We start from the raw sequence: 21,926 nt of genomic DNA, 5'->3' as shown, positions 1-21,926 counted from the left end.
ACTCTCTCTATGGGTCGGTTTTAAATACCTACAGACATCTCTTTGATATTACACTGGCACTTTCTATATGGCTACAACGCATACATTCACATCTCTCACACACAGTGGTATAGACTTATGGCACATGATTACTTTGTGATTTCCATAGTCACACACTGCTCATTACTTTGAGTGACAATCCTCCTTCCGTCTCCTGCAAAGACACACACTCAGAGCAAAGTGTGCAGAGAGAGAGAGAGATGAGCTGAAGAGACTCACAGACACAAAGTCAAATGTTTTCTATGCAAAATTGGCATTCCCCTGGCAAAAGAGAGAGAGAGAAGTTGCTATGAATAATTCATTCTCACATGGAGGGATGGAGAGATTGAGAGAAAAAGAGAAATAACAAAAAACTACGCAAACAACATTGGAGAGGGGTAGACACTGTAGGGCTCAGTGTGTGTGTGTGTGTGTGTGTGTGTGTGTGGGGGGGGGGGGGGGGGGTCAGGTTGAGCAGTGAGAGGCAGAGACAGTAATTAAACCTCTCTCTCATTCAGGATAATAAACAGAGTTAGTTAAGATGCCGCCTGCCAACAGCTTCTAATTATACATATTTATTAAAGAAAAAAACAAAACACTACTCACACACATTCATTTACATAGCCTAGCGCCCATTGCACCTGCATTTGAATAAAAGGAAATAGAATTGAATTCAGTAAAATTAAATGAAATTCAAACGCTTCTTCTATTTAATATTAGGTGTAGTCTATACAAATATACATATTGTACATAAAACATGTTGTTATATACATGCATATAAAATATTGTTTAAACGATTTATTTTCAGGACCATCTCTTAAAATGAAAACCTATATGCAGATATATTAAAAAGTTATTACATATTGTTCAATATGGGGAAAATACGACATTCCCCAGAATGCAATAGTTTAAACCTCAAGTTCACCCTCAGGCCAAATGAAATGGTTGGTGGAAATATAATTGGCTATTCTAAGCACAAAGTAAAAAAAAGTATATGAACATTGTTTCTAGAGAAAAGTTATATATTGTTTGGTAGCTGGAAGTGTGACCGGTCAGATTCAATGTAACTCTCATGTTCTATGGCTGAGTGGAATTTCTTTGAATTGCACTGAATTAAATTCTACTTCCTGTCACTCAAATTCTACATCCTGTGGCGGTGTGGCCAATTCAATTCAAACTCATGAGCTGAATGGGAGTTAATTCCAAAATTCTGAATTGAGCTCAACCCACACCCACACACACACCAGTGTTATTCTCTGAAGTTGAGAGAGACATGAGGTACTTACGTTGGCCCCAGCGACCGGTGCGAGGGTTCAGATAGTTGGGGTAGAGCCCGTTGGGACGGTCCATTTTGGCCAGCAGCTTCCGTATGTGCATTACCTGACAGGGTTAGAGGAGACATGGATATATCTCTCACCCAGGGGAACACGCAGACTTAGACACCAGTACTAAGGAGGTGTCTCACCTTTTGGTAGTAGGCAGGGTTCCCGGTGAGGTAAGTGAGGTGGACAAACTCCATATGTAGTGTTCCAAACTCTGCCAGGATACTACTGCCTGCTGACGCCCAGCCCCAGTTACGCCCCACACCACTACACACAGAGAGGGAGAAAGGATTAACTTTCAATCATTGAGTAGAGAATCTTACTGACATGCCATTGTTGCAGTTATGGATGTAGATCTAGGGTTAGGTTGTGGTCAGATGTAAATCTACGGTTGTGTTGTGGTCTGAGACTGACCTCTTGAGGTTGACCATGGCCCAGGGGATGCCTGTGGGAGTGTTGAAGGCTGGGAGCAGCTTCTCAGCCAACTGGACCGCCTTCACCTTAAACACCTATCGACAGAGGGAAAGAGAGAGAGGGTGAATGAAAGCTTTATAGGAAAAGCTGAGAAAAAGCTTCAATGATGGAGAACATATTTTTACAAGAGACATAACAAGACAGCCCGAAAAAACATTAAGCATTTACATGGGACAGAGAAACAGTGGCCAAATGAACATGACAAAGCATCTGAACTGGTTTACAGGAGAGGCTGAGCATATTGTGGAGGTGGAGGGCAAAACTCCCCCTCAGAGACCACTAGAATAACAGTTGAACCACATTAGAATAACAGAGTACACACACTCAAGTACACAGTCACACTTTCCCAGCTGTGTGTCAATGTGTATATACAGTGAGTGTACAAAACATTAAAAGGACACCTGCTCTTTTTATGACATCGACTGACCAGGTGAAAACTATGATCCCTTATTGATATCACTTGTTAAATCCACCTCAAATCAGTGTAGATTAAGGGCAGGGGACAGGTTAAAGAAGGGTTTTTAAGCCTTGAGACAATTTTTGTATGTGTGTGCTATTCAGGGGGTGAATGGGCAAGAAAAAAGATTGAAGTGCCACCGGTTTGTGTCAAGAACTGCAACAGTGATGGGTTTTTCATACTCAACAGTTCCCCGTGTGTATCAAGAATGGTCCACCACCCAAAGGACATCCAGCCAAGTTGACAATTGTGGGAAGCATTAGTCAACATGGGCCGGCATCCCTGTGGAACGCTTTCGACACCTTGTAGAGTCCATGAGGGGGTGCAACTCAATATTAGGAAGGTGTTCTTAATGTTTTGTACACTCAGTGTATACCCCATCCATTGATTCCAAGCCTGTCTGACAGCTGCAATAAAACTCTTAAGACTACACTGTTTTATCACACTGTCATCAAGAGGTGTGGGACATTAGCCCGCACATCCCAACAGTCTAAACTGGGTTTCTCTCTTCATTTCAGGAGTTAGGTTACTGAAACAAAATGTTCAATACTCCTTTTATGCAAGTCAAGTACACATTGGGAAAATAAAAACGAAAATGTAGACAAAACGAAATGCCCAAGAAAAGGTGGGATCTTTTTGTATCTGTAAAATTAATTATGCGAGAAATGTCAGTGTAAATGCTTTCATGCGCAAATACTGATATGATAATCATCATATCGTAAACTTGGAGTCATGCGATGACGCATGTGGTCCTCCTACTACGACTCGGGAAAGTATGAGGTTTATTAGGCTACAGATTTAATAAACTATCATGAACTTCAGGGTGATGAAAGTGCATCTTGATGATCCTTTCCAAAAATATTGAGAGTCGTATTCTGGTGACATGAGGATTGATGCTTGGCTGCCGTTTGACAATTAAAAGTTATAATCTCGCTCTTTTGTCCATAATAATCTGATAATGTAGGCTATACCTGCACTGTATCTGCCAGCTGTTTGCTAGAGCACATGTGCCAAGACCGGATTGGGCACATTCATCACATAATGCACATTGTTTTGTGACAAACCATCAGTAGAGTTGAAAATCACGCACAGCCTTTTACCCGCAACAAGTCAATTTGATGGACACATCTCTGGTGGGAAAGTTTGCATATTGTTTTTTATGCCGATTTTAGAATATTCGCATGGAAACCTGTCGCCGATTGGATGGAAACCTACAGTAAGTAGCTAGTGTCCCTTACTGCCCCTTACCCACAGAGTAACACCCAAATCAAACGAAAAGCTTTTTTTTTAACTCACGTGAACGAACGTGTACACGCTGGAATTAGAACGCACAGTAATGAATAGACAGAAAACAGACGGGCTGCGAGCGTCAACGCTGTCAACGCCATACACTTCAAATGATAAAGAAATACATTTTGTAGGCCCTAATCTATGGATTTCACATGGCTGGGCACGTGCATAGCCTTGGGTGGGAGGGCACAGGCCCACCCACTTGGAAGCCAAGCCCCCCCAATCAGAATATTATTTTCCCCCCACAAAAGGGCTTTATTACAGACAGAAATACTCCTCAGTTTCATCAGCTGTCTGGGTGGCTGGTCTCAGACAATCCCGCAAGGGGAAAAGCCGGATATGGAGGTACTGGGCTGGCATGGTTACAAGTGGTCTGCGGTTGTGAGGCCGGTTGGACGTACTGCCAAATTCTCTAAAATGACGTTGGAGGGGGGCTATGGTAGAGAAATTAACATTCCGTTCTCTGGCAACAGCGCTGGTGGACATTCCTGCAGTCAGCATAGACTTACATTCCATCCCTGCAGTACAGTTGATAAGCATTGCTATAAATGCTAAAAATCCGATCTTACTGAAGCATGTATCACTTGTTGGCCTATCCCTCTGTACTGGTGTAGATCTACTCACATCACTCCTCTCATGATCCCTCCCCCTTGACCCATCTTCATCTACTTTCTTCACTGCCTCAGCATATGACAACTTCTGCACTACTCTAACCTTGGAAACCTCAACCTCAACCCAATCATGTAGTAACCAAAAAAAAAAGTGTTAAACAAATCAAAATATATTTTATATTTGAGATTCTTCAAAGTAGCCACCCTTTGCTTTGATGATGAGTTTGAAAAATCTCAAACAGATTTTGATTTGTTTAACACTTTTTTGGTTACTACATGATTCCATTATGTGTTATTTCATAGTTATTCTACAATGTAGAAAATAGTAAAAAATAAAGAAAAACCATGAAATGAGTAGATGTGTCCAAACTTTTGACTGGTACTGTACATCTTGTTCTTGCCCTCTCAAGGGACGATATTTTCCTCTCCCAGCAGCCCATTTCACTCCCACCAAAATCCCCCACAGGAAGTTGGAGCATTTAACAGCAATTTCCTGAAACCTAGAGTCTTAAATTATATCAAACAATGTAGCCAACACAAAAGTCTTATGTTTGATCCTAAATTAAATTGACTCAATGACACTATGTTCAATTTAGGGGTAATGATTATTCTAATTAATGTGTCTTTATGTGGATAGTCTAGTGAAATGTTGTAGCAGTCTAGCTTACTGTAGGCTATTTGGAATATGAAAGAACAAAACTAGGCCTGTATGAGCTTGTTACACATCTCCATCACTGACCTCATCAAGTTAGGTCTTACTAAGCTACCATCCATTCAACATGCCTAGTTGTCATTGGTGAACTGACTATTATCACATCATCAGCAGCTTACTGTTGACATAGGCCTACAGCTATACCAAGAGGGCAGATCAACAACTGATTAATTAACATAGGCCTACAGCTATACCAAGAGGGCAGATCAACAACTGATTAATTAACATAGGCCTACAGCTATACCAAGAGGGCAGATCAACAACTGATTAATTAACATAGGCCTACAGCTATACCAAGAGGGCAGATCAACAACTGATTAATTAACATTGGGCTACTCATCTTTAACAGTTGAACATATTTCTGTAGAGGATGGTATTAGCGGAACAGCTCTCTGCTATTTTCGTTTCCATCCACGCAGAGACGGCGGAAGAACTTGTTCTCGCTTAGTTGACTAAACGCTGTTGCTACCTTCGTCGTAATGATGCTTTAGCTAAGGCGCCAACTATGAAATAAGTGGTTATGTGCTTGACTAACACACAATTTTAGAACAGGTTTTTGGCTAACAGTTGGTTCTCTATTTTCTCAGTGGTATCAATGAACAAAGTGGTGAGCTGCCATCCAGCTCGAGGGAGGAAAATAGTACTATGAATACAGGGGCAGGCCAGAGCGGAGAACTAGAGACTTTTTGTGTAGCTCCTCGCCCAAATCCTCCGATTGGCGTGTAGCTACACGCCAATCAATGACTGAGAGATATAGGCTATTCCATCTCACAAACTTATTCACTCACAACACGCACCAAATACACACAAACATTCCCCTCTCTTCACTCATATCATCTGAAAGAGATGTTTTGAAAATGGAGGCTCTACCTGAGTGTGCCTTTTTTTATGTGCCTCTGAGAGCAAAGCTTGGGTTGAACAATGTTCTCTCTCAATGCCGCTTTTAGTCCTGACCTGTAGCCGACCAAATAAAGGGCAAGAGCAGAGTTTGAGTTGAATGAGAGAGCACCCACTATCTCGCTCTCAATCCCCCTTCACTTGAACACCCTTGCTCTCTTTCTCTCTCCGTCCCTCAGTCCCATAGACCAGGCGAACGAGGAACAAGGGCAATTTGGGTCTGAACAAACTCTCTCCCTCTCGCCATCAGGATTAGCTGTGAGGCCAGGTCGGCAGTATTCCCAGACTGCAGATTTGTAGCGCTGGCTGGTCGTAGTTCTGCCTGGAATCAGCTGCTCCAACCGATCCTCTAACTCAGGAGCGGAGCCTGTTATTACACACAGGAGGATATGAGCCTTGCTCTCTCTGAGATAGAACCCCATGACCACTCGGCCTGCCAGAGAGAACACACGCATACAGAGGTGCGCACACACACACGTGCACAAACACACACTCTCATATCTCTCTCTCCGGGGGAGGATGTCACTGTGTAAATGTACACGAGTCTCATAAAAGGATCAGAAGGTATACTGTGAAATCTGTTTTGGAAAAAAAGGCCCTCAAGGACCCCAGGAAGAGACAGGATTAAGTCAACAAACGCTGTCCGTCCTTCATGGGGCTTACTACGTTTGTTCTTCATCATGCTAGTTATTCATCGTTTAACTTGTTGTTCCTTTATTATTTGTCATCTTTTATTTTCTATTGTATCAGTCCGTAGTGCTTTATTGAAACAAGCTTGGAAATCCATGGGACTGTGTTCTTGGGGATTTAACTACAACTGCCTGACTGAATTTCAATCAAGCAGCGGTTTTACCTGGGCTCTCCAGCTCAGCCAGTCATTGCATGATTATCTTCTATATGGCCTGTAAGACATAGCTGAATCTCTCACATCCATATTAATGGATACTGTTCATCTGCAGTGTAACAATCACATCTCTTGCTCTCCCCTTCTCTCTCAACCCCCTCCTTCGCACCCTTCCACGTTGCACGCTCTTCCGTCACTCACCTCCCACAATTACCCCCCCCCCCCCTCTCTGCCTGCAGGTGCAGTTGCAGCCAGTCAGTCAGTGTGACAGAGGAAGCAGTGTTCTGCCTTTGATGGGCTCCATGTTTGACAATATGAGACGGAGTCAAGCGCTCCCCAGCAAATCAGACAGATCCATAGCCTCAGCTCACAGCGACTCACTGAAAGACGGATAGCGAAGTAGGAAGATGGAGGGAGGGAGGAAAAACATGTATCGCAGAGACAGGTTAGAGAGAAGCAAAAATAATTGTACAGCGGTCTAGGTCTTTTGCTGTGTATCACAACATCCCTTACTCCCTCCATCTGCCTCCCTCCCTCTTTTTACAGGGTGACTCCAGCAGGCCATGTCTAGCTGCAGTGTGTCAGTGTCTGCAGTTTTCCTTAACTCTCAGCTCATTATCTTACATTACAAGCCCTGCTCCCTTCTCCGGTTTTCTCTTGCAATCAGCTGGCTGTGTTTCTGTCTTTCTCTCTTCGTTTCTCTCTCTCACCCTCCCCCAGTCTCTCCCTCCCTAGTTCTCTCTCCCCCTGCGGAGAGGTTATTACTCTGTTGACAGAAGAGTGCAAGCTTTCACCTCAACTACATATCCCAGAGAAATGAGCACATTTCCCCTAAACTACATATCCCAGAGAAATGAGCCCCTTTCACCTCAACTACATATCCCAGAGAAATGAGCACATTTCCCCTAAACTACATATCCCAGAGAAATGAGCACATTTCACCTCAACTACATATCCCAGAGAAATGAGCACCTTTCACCTAAACTCTACATTTCCTTCAGAAAGTACTCACACCCCTTGACTTTTGACATATTTTGTTACAGCCTGAATTGATTCAATTGAGATTGTGTCACCGGCCTACACACAATACTTCATAATGTCAAAGTGGATATTTTTTTTAATTATTATTTTCAAATTAATAAAACATGAAAAGTATTCAACCCCTTTGTTATGGCAAGGCTAAATAAGTTCAGGAGTAAACATTTGATTAAAAAGTCACATAATAAGTTGCATGGACTCACTCTGTAATAATAGTGCTTAACATGATTTTTGAATGACTACCTCATCTCTGTACAATTATCTATAGGGTCCCTCAGTCGAGCAGTGAATTTCAAACACATATTCAACCACAAAGACCAGGCAGAGAGAGCCAGGGTGATTCGTCGCTCCAGTGCCTTGCCGTTCACCTTTGCACCCCTGGGACGGACTACACTCAACCATAGGACCTACTGAAGAGATGAGTCTTCAATAAAGACTTAAAGGTCGAGACCGAGTCTGAATCTCCCACATGGGTAGACAGACCATTCCATAAAAATGGAGCTCTATAGGAGAAAGCCCTGCCTCCAGCTGTTTGCTTTGAAATTCTAGGGACAATTAGGAGGCCTGCGTCTTGTGACCGTAGCGAACCCGTAGGTACATACAGCAGGACCATGTTGGAGCAAGTCCATGTAATGCTTTGTAGGTTAGCAGTAAAACCTTGAAATCATCCCTAGCCTTAACAGAAAGCCAGTGTAGAGAGGCAACCACTGGAGTAATATGTGTTTAGTACTAACTTAATTTTTGGACAAAAAGTTTGGTTTTTGCAATGTTACAAAGATGGAAAAAAGCTACCCTTGAAATATTCTTGATATGTTCGTCAAAAGAGAGATCAGGGTCCAGAGTAAAGGCTGTAATAGGAAAAACTGAGGATGAATCAACAAGTGTAGTTACTCCAAAATACTAAGAATGAATTAAAATAATTTGGCAAAAAAAAAAAAACTATGTTCTGAATACAAAGTGTTATTTGGGGCATATCCATCAACACATCACAGAGTACATTTTCAAGCATGGTGGTGGCTGCATCATGTTATGTGTATGCTTGTCTTCGGCAAAGACCAGGGAATATTGTTGCATAAAAATAAACGGAATAGAGCTAAGCACAGGCAAAATCCTTGAGGAAAATCTAGCTCTGTCTGCTTTCCAACAGACACTGGGAAACAAATTCACCTTTCAGCAGGACAATAACCTAAAAGGCCAAATATACAGTGGAGTTGCATACCAAGATGACATTCAAGGTTTCTGGATGGCCTAGTTACAGTTTTGACTTAAATTGGCTTGAAAATGGCTATTTAGCAATGATCAACAAGCAACTTGAAGAGTTTTAAACAGAATAAGGTGCAAATATGATACAATCTAGGTGTGCAAAGATCTTAGAGACTCACAGCTGAAACTGATTCTAACGTGTATTGACTCAGGGGTGTGAATACTTATGTAAATGAGATATTTATGCATTTAATTTTCAATAACTTTGTAAACATTTCATAAAACATTTGTCATTTATGGGGTATTTTGTGTAGATTGGTGTGAAAAAAATACATGTAATCCATTTTGAATTCATGCTGTAACACAACAAAATGTGGAATAAGTCAAGGGGTATGAATACTTTCTGAAGGCACTGTATACCAGAAGCACTAGCAACCTTCACCTCAATTACATATCCCAAAGACACTAGCACCTTTCACGTAAACCCCTGGAGCAAATTAGGGTTAAGTGTCTTGCTTATGTCTCAGTGGCACGAGCACCTCTCAGTGCCACTGAGTGCCATTGTGTAGAGAAGGTTGTGACAAGAGAGGGAACATAAAGTAGTTATAGAGAAGAGTAGAAAAAGAACAGAGGAGAGGGCCAGTGTGGAAGAGGAGAAGAGCGAAGACAGGAAAGAAGATGAGAGAGGGGTGGAGGGGAGGGCTGAGGGGACAGAGAAGTGAACATCATCCATTACTGTGTGTTGGGGCTAGTTCTGCCACACACATGCCCTGGGAACTAGAGGACGACCGATTATGATTTTTCAACGTCGATACCGTTTATTGGAGGACCAAAAAAAAAGCCGATACCGTTTAATCGGACGATGTTTATATATATATATTTGTTATAATGACAATTACAACAATACTGAATGAACAATGAACACTAATTTTTAACTTAATATAATACATAAATAAAATCTATTTAGTCTCAAATAATGAAACATTCTCAATTTGGTTTAAATAATGTAAAAACACAGTGTTGGAGAAGAAAATAAAAGTGCAATATGTGCACAGAACATATGAAAACTGGTGGTTCAATATTCCCAGTTCTTCAATATTCCCAATTAAGAAGTTTTAGGTTGTAGGGATAGGAATTATGACGTGTCGACTATTTCTCTCTATACCATTTGTATTTCATATACCTTTGACTATTAGATATAGGTACTTTATAGGTAATAGGTACTTTAGTATTGTCAGCCTAATCTTGGGAGTTGATAGGCTTGAAGTCATAAGCAGCTCTGAGCAATACTTGAAGCACAGAGCTGTTTATGAGCATTGCTCAGAGCTGCTGGCAAACGCAGTAAAGTTTGAATGAATGCTTACGAGCCTGCTGCTGCCTACCACCGCTCAGTCAGACTGCTCTATGAAATATCAAATCATAGACTTAATTATAATATAATAAACACAGAAATACGAGCATTTGGTCATTAATAAGGTCTAATTCGGAAACTATCATTTAGAAAACAAAACATTTATTCTCTCAGTGAAATACGGAACCGGAAGTTTAAATATTGCTGTTACATTGCACAACCTTCAATATTATGTCATAATTATGTACAATTCTGGCAAATTAATTCGCAACGAGCCAAGCGGCCCAAAATGTTGCATATACCCCGACTCTGCGTGCAATGAACGCAAGAGAAATGACACAATTTCCATAGTTAATATCGCCTGCTAACCTGGATTTCTTTTAGCTAAATATGCAGGTTAAAAATATATACTTCTGCGTATTGATTTTAAGAAAGGTATTGATGTTTATGGTTAGGTACATTTGTGCAAAGACAGTGCTTTTTTCGGCAATGCTCTTTTGTTAAATCACCACCCGTTTGGCGAAGTTGAAGTAGTTTGGCGAAGTTGAAGCTGTGATTCGATGATAAATTAACAGCCACCACATTGATTATATGCAACGCAGGACAAGCTAGTTAAACTAGCAATATCATCAACCATGTGTAGTTAACTAGAGATTATGTGAAGATTGATTGTTTTTTATAAGATACGTTTAATGCTAGCTAGCAACTTACCTTGGCTCCTTGCTGCACTCGCGTAACAGGTGGTCAGCCTGCCACGCAGTCTCCTCATGGAGGGCAATGTAATCGGCCATAATCGGCATCAAAAATGGCGATTACTGATTGTTATGAAAACTTGAAATCGGTCCTAATTTATCGGACATGCCGATGAATCGGTCGACCTCGACTGGGAACATGGAAGAAAGCGCTCTCACGAACGTTATCACCCCTCCCATTCCCCACTCAACATCTTTCTGATTCCCTATCCCACCACTCCTCCAGCCTCTGCAGAATTATCACCATTTATTCAGAGTGGGAGAGAGGGAGAGGCAGTGAGAGTGAGAAGAAGGAGGGATGATCATTAAGAGGGAGCGTGGCCAGGGATATGCTCCCATCAGCTGAGTAGTCTGGGACCGGCAGAGCCGCATGGCTGGAGCTCAATTCCACCACTCACACTCCTTTAATAGGAGCAGGAAGAGGAGGATGACTGATACCTCATGGCAGGGGAGCTCGACATAGAGAGAGACTTGTGGTAGTTTTCATTAGGTGAGGGGAGTTCCTTACTAATTAGTGACCTTAATTCATCAAACAAGTACAACGGTGGAGCGAAAACCTGCAGACACTCGGCTCTCTGTGGAATGAGTTTGACACGTGTTTTAAGCGCACTGTTTAATTAAATCATTGAGACACAAATGACTCAAGAGGGAGCGGGATGGCCACGCTGTGTAAAAAAAAAAAAAGCTGCCTCAGCTGCATTGTTCTCAACACCAATATGCTGGTTAACTTTTATTATGCACATAGCAACATATAGGGAAAGGAGTCAATTCAACAGCACAATTGATTATGTTTCATGACCGCAGACAGCGACCGCTATCAAACGCAGGAGAAAGCGCATTTGTAATAAAATTATATTATATTTATTAGTGTTGCACCATTATTCTTACATAATATAACCATATACAATTACAGCTGCATGTCTTAGAGTGATGGACTGTGCCATTCCGGTGGCCTCCACAATGGATTAGTCCACTGAGAGAGCCGCGAATCAGAACGGTGTCTTGTGCACCATGAAAAAAAAAAGTATTTATTTGCAACTGCTCGACTAAAGAAATCTCAGTCGAACAAACAATCCACCAATTAACTAAATGAGGTCAGCTTCAAGACAGACGAGACAGGACAGACAAGACCGGACAAGACCTGTCAGGACAAGACAGGACAGACAGGACAAGACAGACAAGGCCGGACAAGACAAGACAGGACAGGACAGGACAGGACAGGACAAGACAGACAGACAGACGACAGGACAGACAAGACAGACACACTAATCCTAGATGAGCAGATACCTCCTGTCCAGAGAGGTAGTAGGCGGCCAGCAGTCCTCCGATGAAGCGGATGTTGACCTCGAAGACAGATACCTCAGCATTCTGAAGAAACAGAGGGGAGAATCAGCCAGAGAAAGAGAGAAAGTGAGACACCACACAGAACTGCCAGAGCCGCCTTGTGCCAAAATGACATGAGATATCTTGCACAGTAATACCAAACACTATGTGTGTGTAATGGCACACATTCCTGAATTCAAATAGCCTACCATTCAGACCAAGGCTGGAACACCAAATTCATGTCTGACTAATACAGAGAACACCTTTCCAAGTTCTACCACAAGCACAGCCTGATTCCCTATGTAATAACTTCAACGGGCTGTTAATCCAACTGTCACCCTGGGAGAGTGGAGAAGGGGGAAGACAGGGGAGGGGAGATTTGTTAAAGTGGGTGTTGAGGCACCCCGGTCGTGTCGTGCTCCCCCTCTGAAGGACGGTGGTGTGAACTCTTAAAGCTCAAGGCCTCGTCAGCATCCATCTCCCCTTCAGCACCACTACCTGTTTACAATGACACTTACATGCCAGACAGAGAGCGCGGTCATAAAACCACCTTGTGTTGGCACAACTGCACAGCACAAAAAAATGATCGCCGTCATACGGGTGACCCACACAAACTGCACAGGACAACAAAAATAAAAAAAGTGTCATTCAGGTGACTGAAAATGTCATCACTCATTCAGGTTCTGCACACAAACAATCAGACATGACAATAATTCGCAGTCATTCAGGTGTCCCACACTCTAATTAGTGTCATTCAGGTGTCTCACACTCTAATTAGTGTCATTCAGGTGTCTCACTCTAATTAGTGTCACTCAAGGTGTCCCACACTAATTTGTGTCATTCAGGTGTCTCACACTAATTCGTGTCATTCAGGTGTCTCACACTAATTCGTGTCATTCAGGTGTCTCACACTAATGAATGTCATTCAGGTGTCTCACACTAATGAATGTCATTCAGGTGTCTCACACTAATTCGTGTCATTCAGGTATCTCACACTCTAATTAATGTCATTCAGATGTCTCACACTCTAATTGGTGTCATTCAGATGTCTCACACTCTTATTAGTGTCATTCATGTGACTCCTATAAAGACATGAATTTATCATGTTTAAGGTGACAACTGACAGATATACTTTAACTGCAGTGCTTCAACTCCTTCGATATATACGATGTAACATTTAAAAAGTGTAACATGTAACATTTAAAACATGTCAGAAATGTCCTTGGAAACCATCTGAATATTACTCCATATTAAATTAGGTTCATCTAATCCGAGTGGGACATCATGTACTAATTAATCTCCCACGTGCTATCGATTCACATCAAATCTTACTTTAAACTCTGGTAAATTAATTCCTAACCCAGTGTTGGCTAAACAGACTCCATTAATTCAGTCATTTTTAAAGCGTGACGATTCATTTCCGACTGCATTGAGAGTCATCCATCATCGCAGGGTGCTGTAGCACAGGCCTTCCAGGAGCCATCCAGCTAACAATGACTCACCACAAAGGACAGCCCAACATGGCAGCTAATTAATCATTCATTAGTAGAGGCTTTAACACATGTACGAGCTCTCTCACACACACACACACACACACACACACACACACACACACACACACACACACACACCCTCACTCCCTCTATGAAGCCGTAAGCCCATGATTAAGTTTGACAAAGACTGATGTCTTTAATATAGTCAGTAACTGGAAATCTTTGCTCTCATTTTAGCCTGGAAGTAAGAAGCAACAAAGGAGAGGAGCATGGGTTTGATGGGTTTGATGCAAACATACAGCTCAAACAAACCTTTCATTTACACTGAAGTCTAAGTACAGAAGATTCAAATTATATTTTGGAACCACCGCAAGCTACAAAACACTTCTTCAAAACACAACTATTTTGAAGAACTTGAAATCATTTCCGTTTCTCATTTGGGAATTGCTATTTTCATCAGAGGCTGAGAAGGGAGGGAGATCAGGGAATAACATCCATGACAGTTTATGAGTTTAACTGTTAATGCCTAAATACAGTGGGTGTGGAGGCATTACAGATAGAACTGATCTAGATCAACACTCCCACTTCAGATTACTAACATCCACTCCTCCAATTTTGCTCTCATCTTTCTCCATCTTTTCTCCTCTCTCTCTCTCTCCCTCCCTTCCTTCCTTCCTCCCACTCTGTCCGTCCATCCCTTCCTTCTGTCCGTCCATCCGTCCGTCCGTCCTTCCCTCCCTTCTGTTCGTCCATACCTCCCCTTCCCGCCATCTACTTTGATCTGTCTCTCCCTCCCTCCCTCTCCTTTTGTCCGTCAGTCTCTCCCTCCTGCCCTCTCATTCCGTCCCTCCTTCTGTCTCTCTCTCCCCTTCCGTCAGTCTGTCCATCTTGCTCTCTCCCTCCCTCCCTCCCCTTCCGTCTCCCTCCCTCCCTCCTGTCCGTCTCCCTAGCTCTCTCCCTTCCGTCCGTCTCTCTCTCCCTTCCGTCCGTCTCTCTCTCTCTCTCCGTTCATCCCTCTCTCTCTGTCCGTCCGTCCCTCTTTCTCTCTCTCTGTCCGTCCGTCCCTCTCTCTTTGTCCCTCTCTCTCTCTCTTTGTCCGTCTCTCTCTCTTTGTCCCTCTCGCTCTCTTTGTCCCCCTCTCTCTCTCTTTGTCCCTCTCTCTCTCTCTTTGTCCCTCTCTCTCTCTCTTTGTCCCTCTCTCTCTCTCTTTGTCCCTCTCTCTCTGTCCCCCTCTCTCTCTCTCTGTCCCCCTCTCTCTCTCTGTCCCTCTCTCTCTGTTCCTCTCTCTCTCTCTGTTCCTCTCTCCGTCCCCCCCTCTCTCTCTCCGTCCTCTCTCTCTCTCTCTCTCCGTCCCCTCTCTCTCTCTCCCTCTCTCTCTCCATCCCCCTCTCTCTCTCTCTCCGTCCCCCTCTCTCTTTCTCTCGCTCTCTCTCTTGTCCCCCCCCCTCTCTCTCCATCCCCCTCCCTCTCTCCGTCCCTCTCTCTCTCTCTCTCTGTCCCTCTCTCTCTTTGTCCCTCTCTCTCTTTCTTTGTCCCTCTCTCTCTCTCTGTTCCTCTCTCTTTCACTCCCCCCTCTCTCTCTCTGTTCCCCCCTCTCTCTCTCTGTTCCCCTCTCTCTCTCTCTGTCCCCCCCCTCTCTCTCTGTCCCCCTCTCTCTCTCTCCACCCCCCCTCTCTCTCTCCCCCTCTCTCTCTCTCCGTCCCCCTCTCCCTTTCTCTCTGCCCCCCCTCTCTCTCCGTCCCCCTCTCTCTCTCTCTCTCTCCGTCCCCCTCTCCCTTTCTCTCTGCCCCCAACCTCATCTCGCTCTGTCCCCCTCTCTCTCTCCGTCCCCCTCTCTCTCTCTCTCCGTCCCCCTCTCTCTCTCCGTCCGTCTCTCAATTCAATTCAAGGGGCATTATTGGCATGGGAAACATGTGTTAACATTGCCAAAGCAAGTGAGGTAGATAATATACAAAAGTGAAATAAACAAAAATGAACAGTAAACATTACACATACAGAAGTTTCAAAACAATAAAGACATTACAAATGTCATATTACGTGTATATACAGTGTTGCAACGATGTACAAATGGTTAAGGGTACACAAGGGAAAATAAATAAGCATAAATATGGGTTGTATTTACAATGGTGTTTGTTCTTCACTGGTTGCACTTTTCTTGTGGCAACAGGTCACAAATCTTGCTGCTGTGATAGCACACTGTGGAATTTCACCCAGTAGATATGGGAGTTTATCAAAATTGGGTTTGTTTTCGAATTCTTAGTGGATCTGTGTAATCAGAGGGAAATATGTGTCTCTAATATGGTCATACATTGGGCAGGAGGTTAGGAAGTGCAGCTCAGTTTCCACCTTTTGTGGGCAGTGTGCACATAGCCTGTCTTCTCTTGAGAGCCATGTCTGCCTACGGCGGACTTTCTCAATAGCAAGGCTATGCTCACTGAGTCTGTACATAGTCAAAGCTTTCCTTAAGTTTGGGTCAGTCACAGTGGTCAGATATTCTGCCACTGTGTACTCTCTGTTTAGGGCCAAATAGCATTCTTGTTTGCTCTGCTCTCTTTTTTGTTAATTCTTTCCAATGTGTCAAGTAATAATCTTTTTGTTTTCTCATGATTTGATTGGGTCTAATTGTGCTGCTGTCCTGGGGCTCTGTTTGTGTACAGAGCCCCAGGACCAGCTTGCTTAGGGGACTCTTCTCTAGGTTCCTCTCTCTGTAGGTGATGGCTTTGTTGTGGAAGGTTTGGGAATCGCTTCTCTCTCTCTCTCTCCCCTTCAGCCCGTTTCTCTCTCTCCTTCAGCCCGTTTCTCTCTCTCCTTCAGTCCGTCTCTCTCTCTCTCCTTCAGTCCGTCTCTCTCTCTCCTTCAGCCCGTTTCTCTCTCTCTCCTTCAGTCAGTCTCTCTCTCTCTCTCTCAGTCCATCTCTCTCTCTCTCTCCTTCAGTCCGTCTCTCTCTCTCTCCTTCAGCCCGTTTCTCTCTCTCCTTCAGTCCGTCTCTCTCTCTCTCCTTCAGTCAGTCTCTCTCTCTCTCCTTCAGTCAGTCTCTCTCTCTCTCCTTCAGTCAGTCTCTCTCTCTCTCCTTCAGTCAGTCTCTCTCTCTCTCCTTCAGTCAGTCTCTCTCTCTCTCCTTCAGTCAGTCTCTCTCTCTCCTTCAGTCAGTCTCTCTCTCTTTCGCCTTCAGTCAGTCTCTCTCTCTTTCGCCTTCAGTCAGTCTCTCTCTCTTTCGCCTTCAGTCAGTCTCTCTCTCTTTCGCCTTCAGTCTCTCTCTCTTTCTCCTTCAGTCTCTCTCTCCTTCAGTCAGTCTCTCTCTCTCTCTCTCTCCTTCAGTCAGTCTCTCTCTCTCTCTCCTTCAGCCCGTTTCTCTCTCTCCTTCAGTCAGTCTCTCTCTCTCTCCTTCAGTCAGTCTCTCTTTCGCCTTCAGTCTCTCTCTCTCTCTCTTTCAGTCTCTCTCTCCTTCAGTCAGTCTCTCTCTCTCATTCAGTCAGTCTCTCTCTCTCCTTCAGTCAGTCTCTCTCTCTTTCTCCTTCAGTCAGTCTCTCTCTCTCCTTCAGTTAGTCTCTCTCTCTCTCTCCTTCAGTCAGTCTCTCTCTCTTTCTCCTTCAGTCAGTCTCTCTCTCTTTCTCCTTCAGTCAGTCTCTCTCTTTCTCCTTCAGTCAGTCTCTCTCTCTCTCTCTCCTTCAGTCAGTCTCTCCCTCTTTCTCCTTCAGTCAGTCTCTCTTTCAGTCAGTCTTTCTCTTGCTCCTTCAGTCAGTCTCTCTCTCTCTCTCTTTCAGTCTCTCTCTCTCAATCAGTCTCTCTCGCTCCTTCAGTCTCTCTCTCTCCTTCAGTCAGTCTCTCTCTCTTTCTCCTTCAGTCAGTCTCTCTCTCTCTCCTTCAGTCAGTCTCTCTTTCTCCTTCAGTCAGTCTCTCTTTCTCCTTCAGTCACTCTCTCTCTCTCTCTCCTTCAGTCAGTCTCTCTCTCTTTCTCCTTCAGTCAGTCACTCCCTCTTTCTCCTTCAGTCAGTCACTCCCTCTTTCTCCTTCAGTCAGTCTCTCTTTCAGTCAGTCTCTCTCTTGCTCCTTCAGTCAGTCTCTCTCTCTCTCTTTCAGTCTCTCTCTCTCAATCAGTCTCTCTCGCTCTCCTTCAGTCTCTCTCTCTCTCTCTCTTTCAGTCTCTCTCTCTCTCTCAATCAGTCTCTCTCTCCTTCAGTCTCTCTCTCTCCTTCAGTCAGTCTCTCTCTCTCCTTCAGTCAGTCTCTCTCTCTCTCCTTCAGTCAGTCTCTCTCTCTCTCCTTCAGTCAGTCTCTCTCTCTCTCCTTCAGTCAGTCTCTCTCTCTCTCCTTCAGTCAGTCTCTCTCTCTCTCCTTCAGTCAGTCTCTCTCTCTCTCCTTCAGTCAGTCTCTCTCTCTCTCCTTCAGTCAGTCTCTCTCTCTCTCCTTCAGTCAGTCTCTCTCTCTCTCCTTCAGTCAGTCTCTCTCTTTCTCCTTCAGTCAGTCTCTCTCTCTTTCTCCTTCAGTCAGTCTCTCTCTCTTTCTCCTTCAGTCAGTCTCTCTCTCTTTCTCCTTCAGTCAGTCTCTCTCTCTTTCTCCTTCAGTCAGTCTCTCTCTCTTTCTCCTTCAGTCAGTCTCTCTCTCTTTCTCCTTCAGTCAGTCTCTCTCTCTTTCTCCTTCAGTCAGTCTCTCTCTCTCTCCTTCAGTCAGTCTCTCTCTCTCTCCTTCAGTCAGTCTCTCTCTCTCCCCTTCAGTCAGTCTCTCTCTCTCCCCTTCAGTCAGTCTCTCTCTCTCTCCTTCAGTCAGTCTCTCTCTCTCTCCTTCAGTCAGTCTCTCTCTCTCTCCTTCAGTCAGTCTCTCTCTCTCCTTCAGTCAGTATCTCTCTCTCTCCTTCAGTCAGTATCTCTCTCTCTCCTTCAGTCAGTATCTCTCTCTCTCCTTCAGTCAGTATCTCTCTCTCTCCTTCAGTCAGTATCTCTCTCTCTCCTTCAGTCAGTCTCTCTCTCTCTCTTTCAGTCAGTCTCTCTCTCTCTCGCTCTCTCCTTCAGTCTCTTTCTCTCTCCTTCAGTCAGTCTCTCTCTCTCCCCTTCAGTCTCTCTCTCTCTCCCCTTCAGTCTCTCTCTCTCTCCCCTTCAGTCTCTCTCTCCCCTTCAGTCTCTCTCTCTCTCCCCCCTTCAGTCTCTCTCTCTCCCCTTCAGTCTCTCTCTCTCTCCCCTTCAGTCTCTCTCTCTCTCCCCTTCAGTCTCTCTCTCTCTCCCCTTCAGTCTCTCTCTCTCTCCCCTTCAGTCTCTCTCTCTCTCCCCTTCAGTCTCTCTCTCTCTCTCCCCTTCAGTCTCTCTCTCTCTCTCCCCTTCAGTCTCTCTCTCTCTCTCCCCTTCAGTCTCTCTCTCTCTCCCCTTCAGTCTCTCTCTCTCTCCCCCAGAGCTGACCGGATGGGTCCAGAAGTTAATTACCTCTCACAGCATCAGCCAGTCAGAAACACAAACACACACACTCTGCCTGCGATGTCATTAGTTCAGCAGGGCTTTAATAACTCCATCCTGGTAGAGAAAGAGAGAGGGGGGAGGGGAGAGGGAGCGAGCCAGAGAGAGAAACATTTGTAGAGCAGAGTACCAAGACTGAGGTGAAGATGCTCAGAGAGAGAAGCTGACTGGTATTGAGGGTATACACTGATTGTACACAATTGACCCTGATATGTGGTCTGGTTTGTGGGCTCTACACTCCCCAGGTCTGTGTTCTGCATCAGCACAGTCTGCAACGCTCTCCCTGCCCACATCGTTTCCATGACTCCTACTCCGGTCTCCTGGTTACCAGCGGGTGTCCAGTTCTCCCTCCCTCCCATCACAGCAACGCTAGACGCTCCTCTTCTCATGTATCAACAGGCTTCACTACCGGTCAGAGATAAAACAAGAGTGCATTCTGTCTGTAGCCTGGGCTGTCTGCAAAGCGCAACTCATATCTGCTGTCTGTGAGTCTGTCACTCTAGCACCCCTGGCTGTATGGCTGTTAGTAGATGTAATTTCCAGGTACAAGTGGCATCAAGCATGTTGTTTGCTGGTTTTTGGTTCTCTGAACAGTATAGCACTGAAGACCACAGGCCAGAAGGAGGCTAAGTGCAACTGTTTTACTCCTGGAGTGAGTACAGGAACTAAAAGGTTTTGTTCTCTACTCACCACACTGAAGTCCAGGTTCTGCTCGATCCACTCCTGTCCATCCTTGAACTCGTCGTGGAGGCCCATCATGTACAGGCTGTCTAAGGCGTCCACTATGGTCGCCCCCATTTGGGAATTACCTGGACAGAGGAAAAACACACACATGGATAGGGTCTTAAAGTGACTTATTACCATATGCACAGCATATGTGGCCCATGTAAAAAAAATGAAACCCACAACTCATGGGCCAAGAGTTTTTCCTAGTCAGGTCACAGTCCTATCAGTAGGAGGTCTTGTCCCCATAACAGTAGGAGGTCTTGTCACCATAACAGTAGGAGGTGCTGTCCTCCTATCTGTAGGAGGTGCGGTCCTCCTATCAGTAGGATGTCTTATCCCCATAACAGTAGGAGGTCTTGTCCTCATAACAGTAGGTGGTGCTGTCCCCATAACAGTAAGAGGTGCTGTCCCCATAACAGTAAGAGGTGCTGTCCCCATAACAGTAGGAGGTGCTGTCCCCATAACAGTAAGTGGTGCTGTCCCCATAACAGTAGGAGGTGCTGTCCCCATAACAGTAGCAGGTGCTGTCCTCATAACAGTAGCAGGTGCTGTCCTCCTATCAGTAGGATCTCTTATCCCCATAACAGTAGGATCTCTTATCCCCATAACAGTCGGAGGTGCTGTCCCCATAACAGTAGCAGGTGCTGTCCTCCTATCAGTAGGATCTCTTATCCCCATAACAGTAGGATCTCTTGTCCCCATAACAGTAGCAGGTGCTGTCCTCCTATCAGTAGGATCTCTTATCCCCATAACAGTAGGATCTCTTATCCCCATAACAGTCGGAGGTGCTGTCCCCATAACAGTAGCAGGTGCTGTCCCCATAACAGTAGCAGGTGCTGTCCCCATAACAGTAGCAGGTGCTGTCCCCATAACAGTAGCAGGTGCTGTCCCCATAACAGTCGGAGGTGCTGTGTCATTACAGAGGGCATGACTTTGGCCCCCTGCACCACATAGATACATGGAGATCTCTAGATGGATATAACCCGTTTTAGCTTGGTCATTGCCATTGTATTGCCATTCCGGGCTTTCACCATTTTAAAGTCAGAGGGATGGGAAGAGTGGTCCTCCCCTTTCCAGAGTCTACCGCAATTACTAGCTCACCTTCAATGGAGACACCACTACGGCTAGCAGTGATCTTCATTAAAACATGACTGACAGCCAAATCACTCACACTCCACTCCTCTTTCTCTCCAATCCCTCCCTCAATGTCACCACAGGCCAAGGGAGTGATGCAGTCTGCCCAGGGTGGTGAGCGTAGGTCATTATAATTCACTTCAATTAAGACCAAAGCTTGATCACTAGCCCTACCATACTCTCTAATACGGCCCTCTTTTTAAGACTTCTGCTCTAATAACGTAGCTCAGATTAATACTAGAGCTATACTACCGCAGCTCAGATTAATACTAGAGCTATACTACTGCAGCTCAGATTAATACTAGAGCTATACTACCACAGCTCAGATTAATACTAGAGTTCTACTACTGCAGCTCAGATTAATACTAGAGCTATACTACTGCAGCTCAGATTAATAATAGAGCTATACTACTGCAGCTCAGATTAATACTAGAGTTATACGACTGCAGCTCAGATTAATACTAGTTATACGACTGCAGCTCAGATTAACACTAGAGTTCTACTACTGCAGCTCAGATTAATACTAGAGCTACAGTGCCTTGCGAAAGTATTCGGCCCCCTTGAACTTTGCGACCTTTTGCCACATTTCAGGCTTCAAACATAAAGATATAAAACTGTATTTTTTTGTGAAGAATCAACAACAAGTGGGACACAATCATGAAGTGGAACGACATTTATTGGATATTTCAAACTTTTTTAACAAATCAAAAACTGAAAAATTGGGCGTGCAAAATTATTCAGCCCCTTTACTTTCAGTGCAGCAAACTCTCTCCAGAAGTTCAGTGAGGATCTCTGAATGATCCAATGTTGACCTAAATGACTAATGATGATAAATACA

General features: G+C 44.3%; 1 protein-coding gene across 3 annotated transcripts in view; it reads right to left on the bottom strand.

The window, feature by feature from the left end:
- LOC110501661 (mannosyl-oligosaccharide 1,2-alpha-mannosidase IB) overlaps positions 1-21,926 on the bottom strand; it is a 121,511-nt gene that overhangs the window by 22,896 nt on the left and 76,689 nt on the right. For all 3 annotated transcript variants that reach the window (XM_036959012.2, XM_036959015.2, XM_036959014.2), the window contains 5 exons: positions 19,919-20,037; positions 12,257-12,337; positions 1,755-1,849; positions 1,484-1,607; positions 1,305-1,398 (listed from right to left, as the gene is read on the bottom strand). In XM_036959012.2, the coding sequence (XP_036814907.1) occupies positions 1,305-1,398; positions 1,484-1,607; positions 1,755-1,849; positions 12,257-12,337; positions 19,919-20,037 (513 nt within the window). The remainder of the gene's footprint in view (positions 1-1,304; positions 1,399-1,483; positions 1,608-1,754; positions 1,850-12,256; positions 12,338-19,918; positions 20,038-21,926) is intronic.

The sequence above is a fragment of the Oncorhynchus mykiss genome, chromosome 22 (genome assembly GCF_057628025.1).
Source record: "Oncorhynchus mykiss isolate SJ-2025 chromosome 22, ASM5762802v1, whole genome shotgun sequence".
Taxonomy (NCBI): domain Eukaryota; kingdom Metazoa; phylum Chordata; class Actinopteri; order Salmoniformes; family Salmonidae; genus Oncorhynchus; species Oncorhynchus mykiss.
The sequence above is the reverse complement of the archived record's forward strand: the minus strand, read 5'-3'. Positions and strand labels throughout refer to the sequence as shown.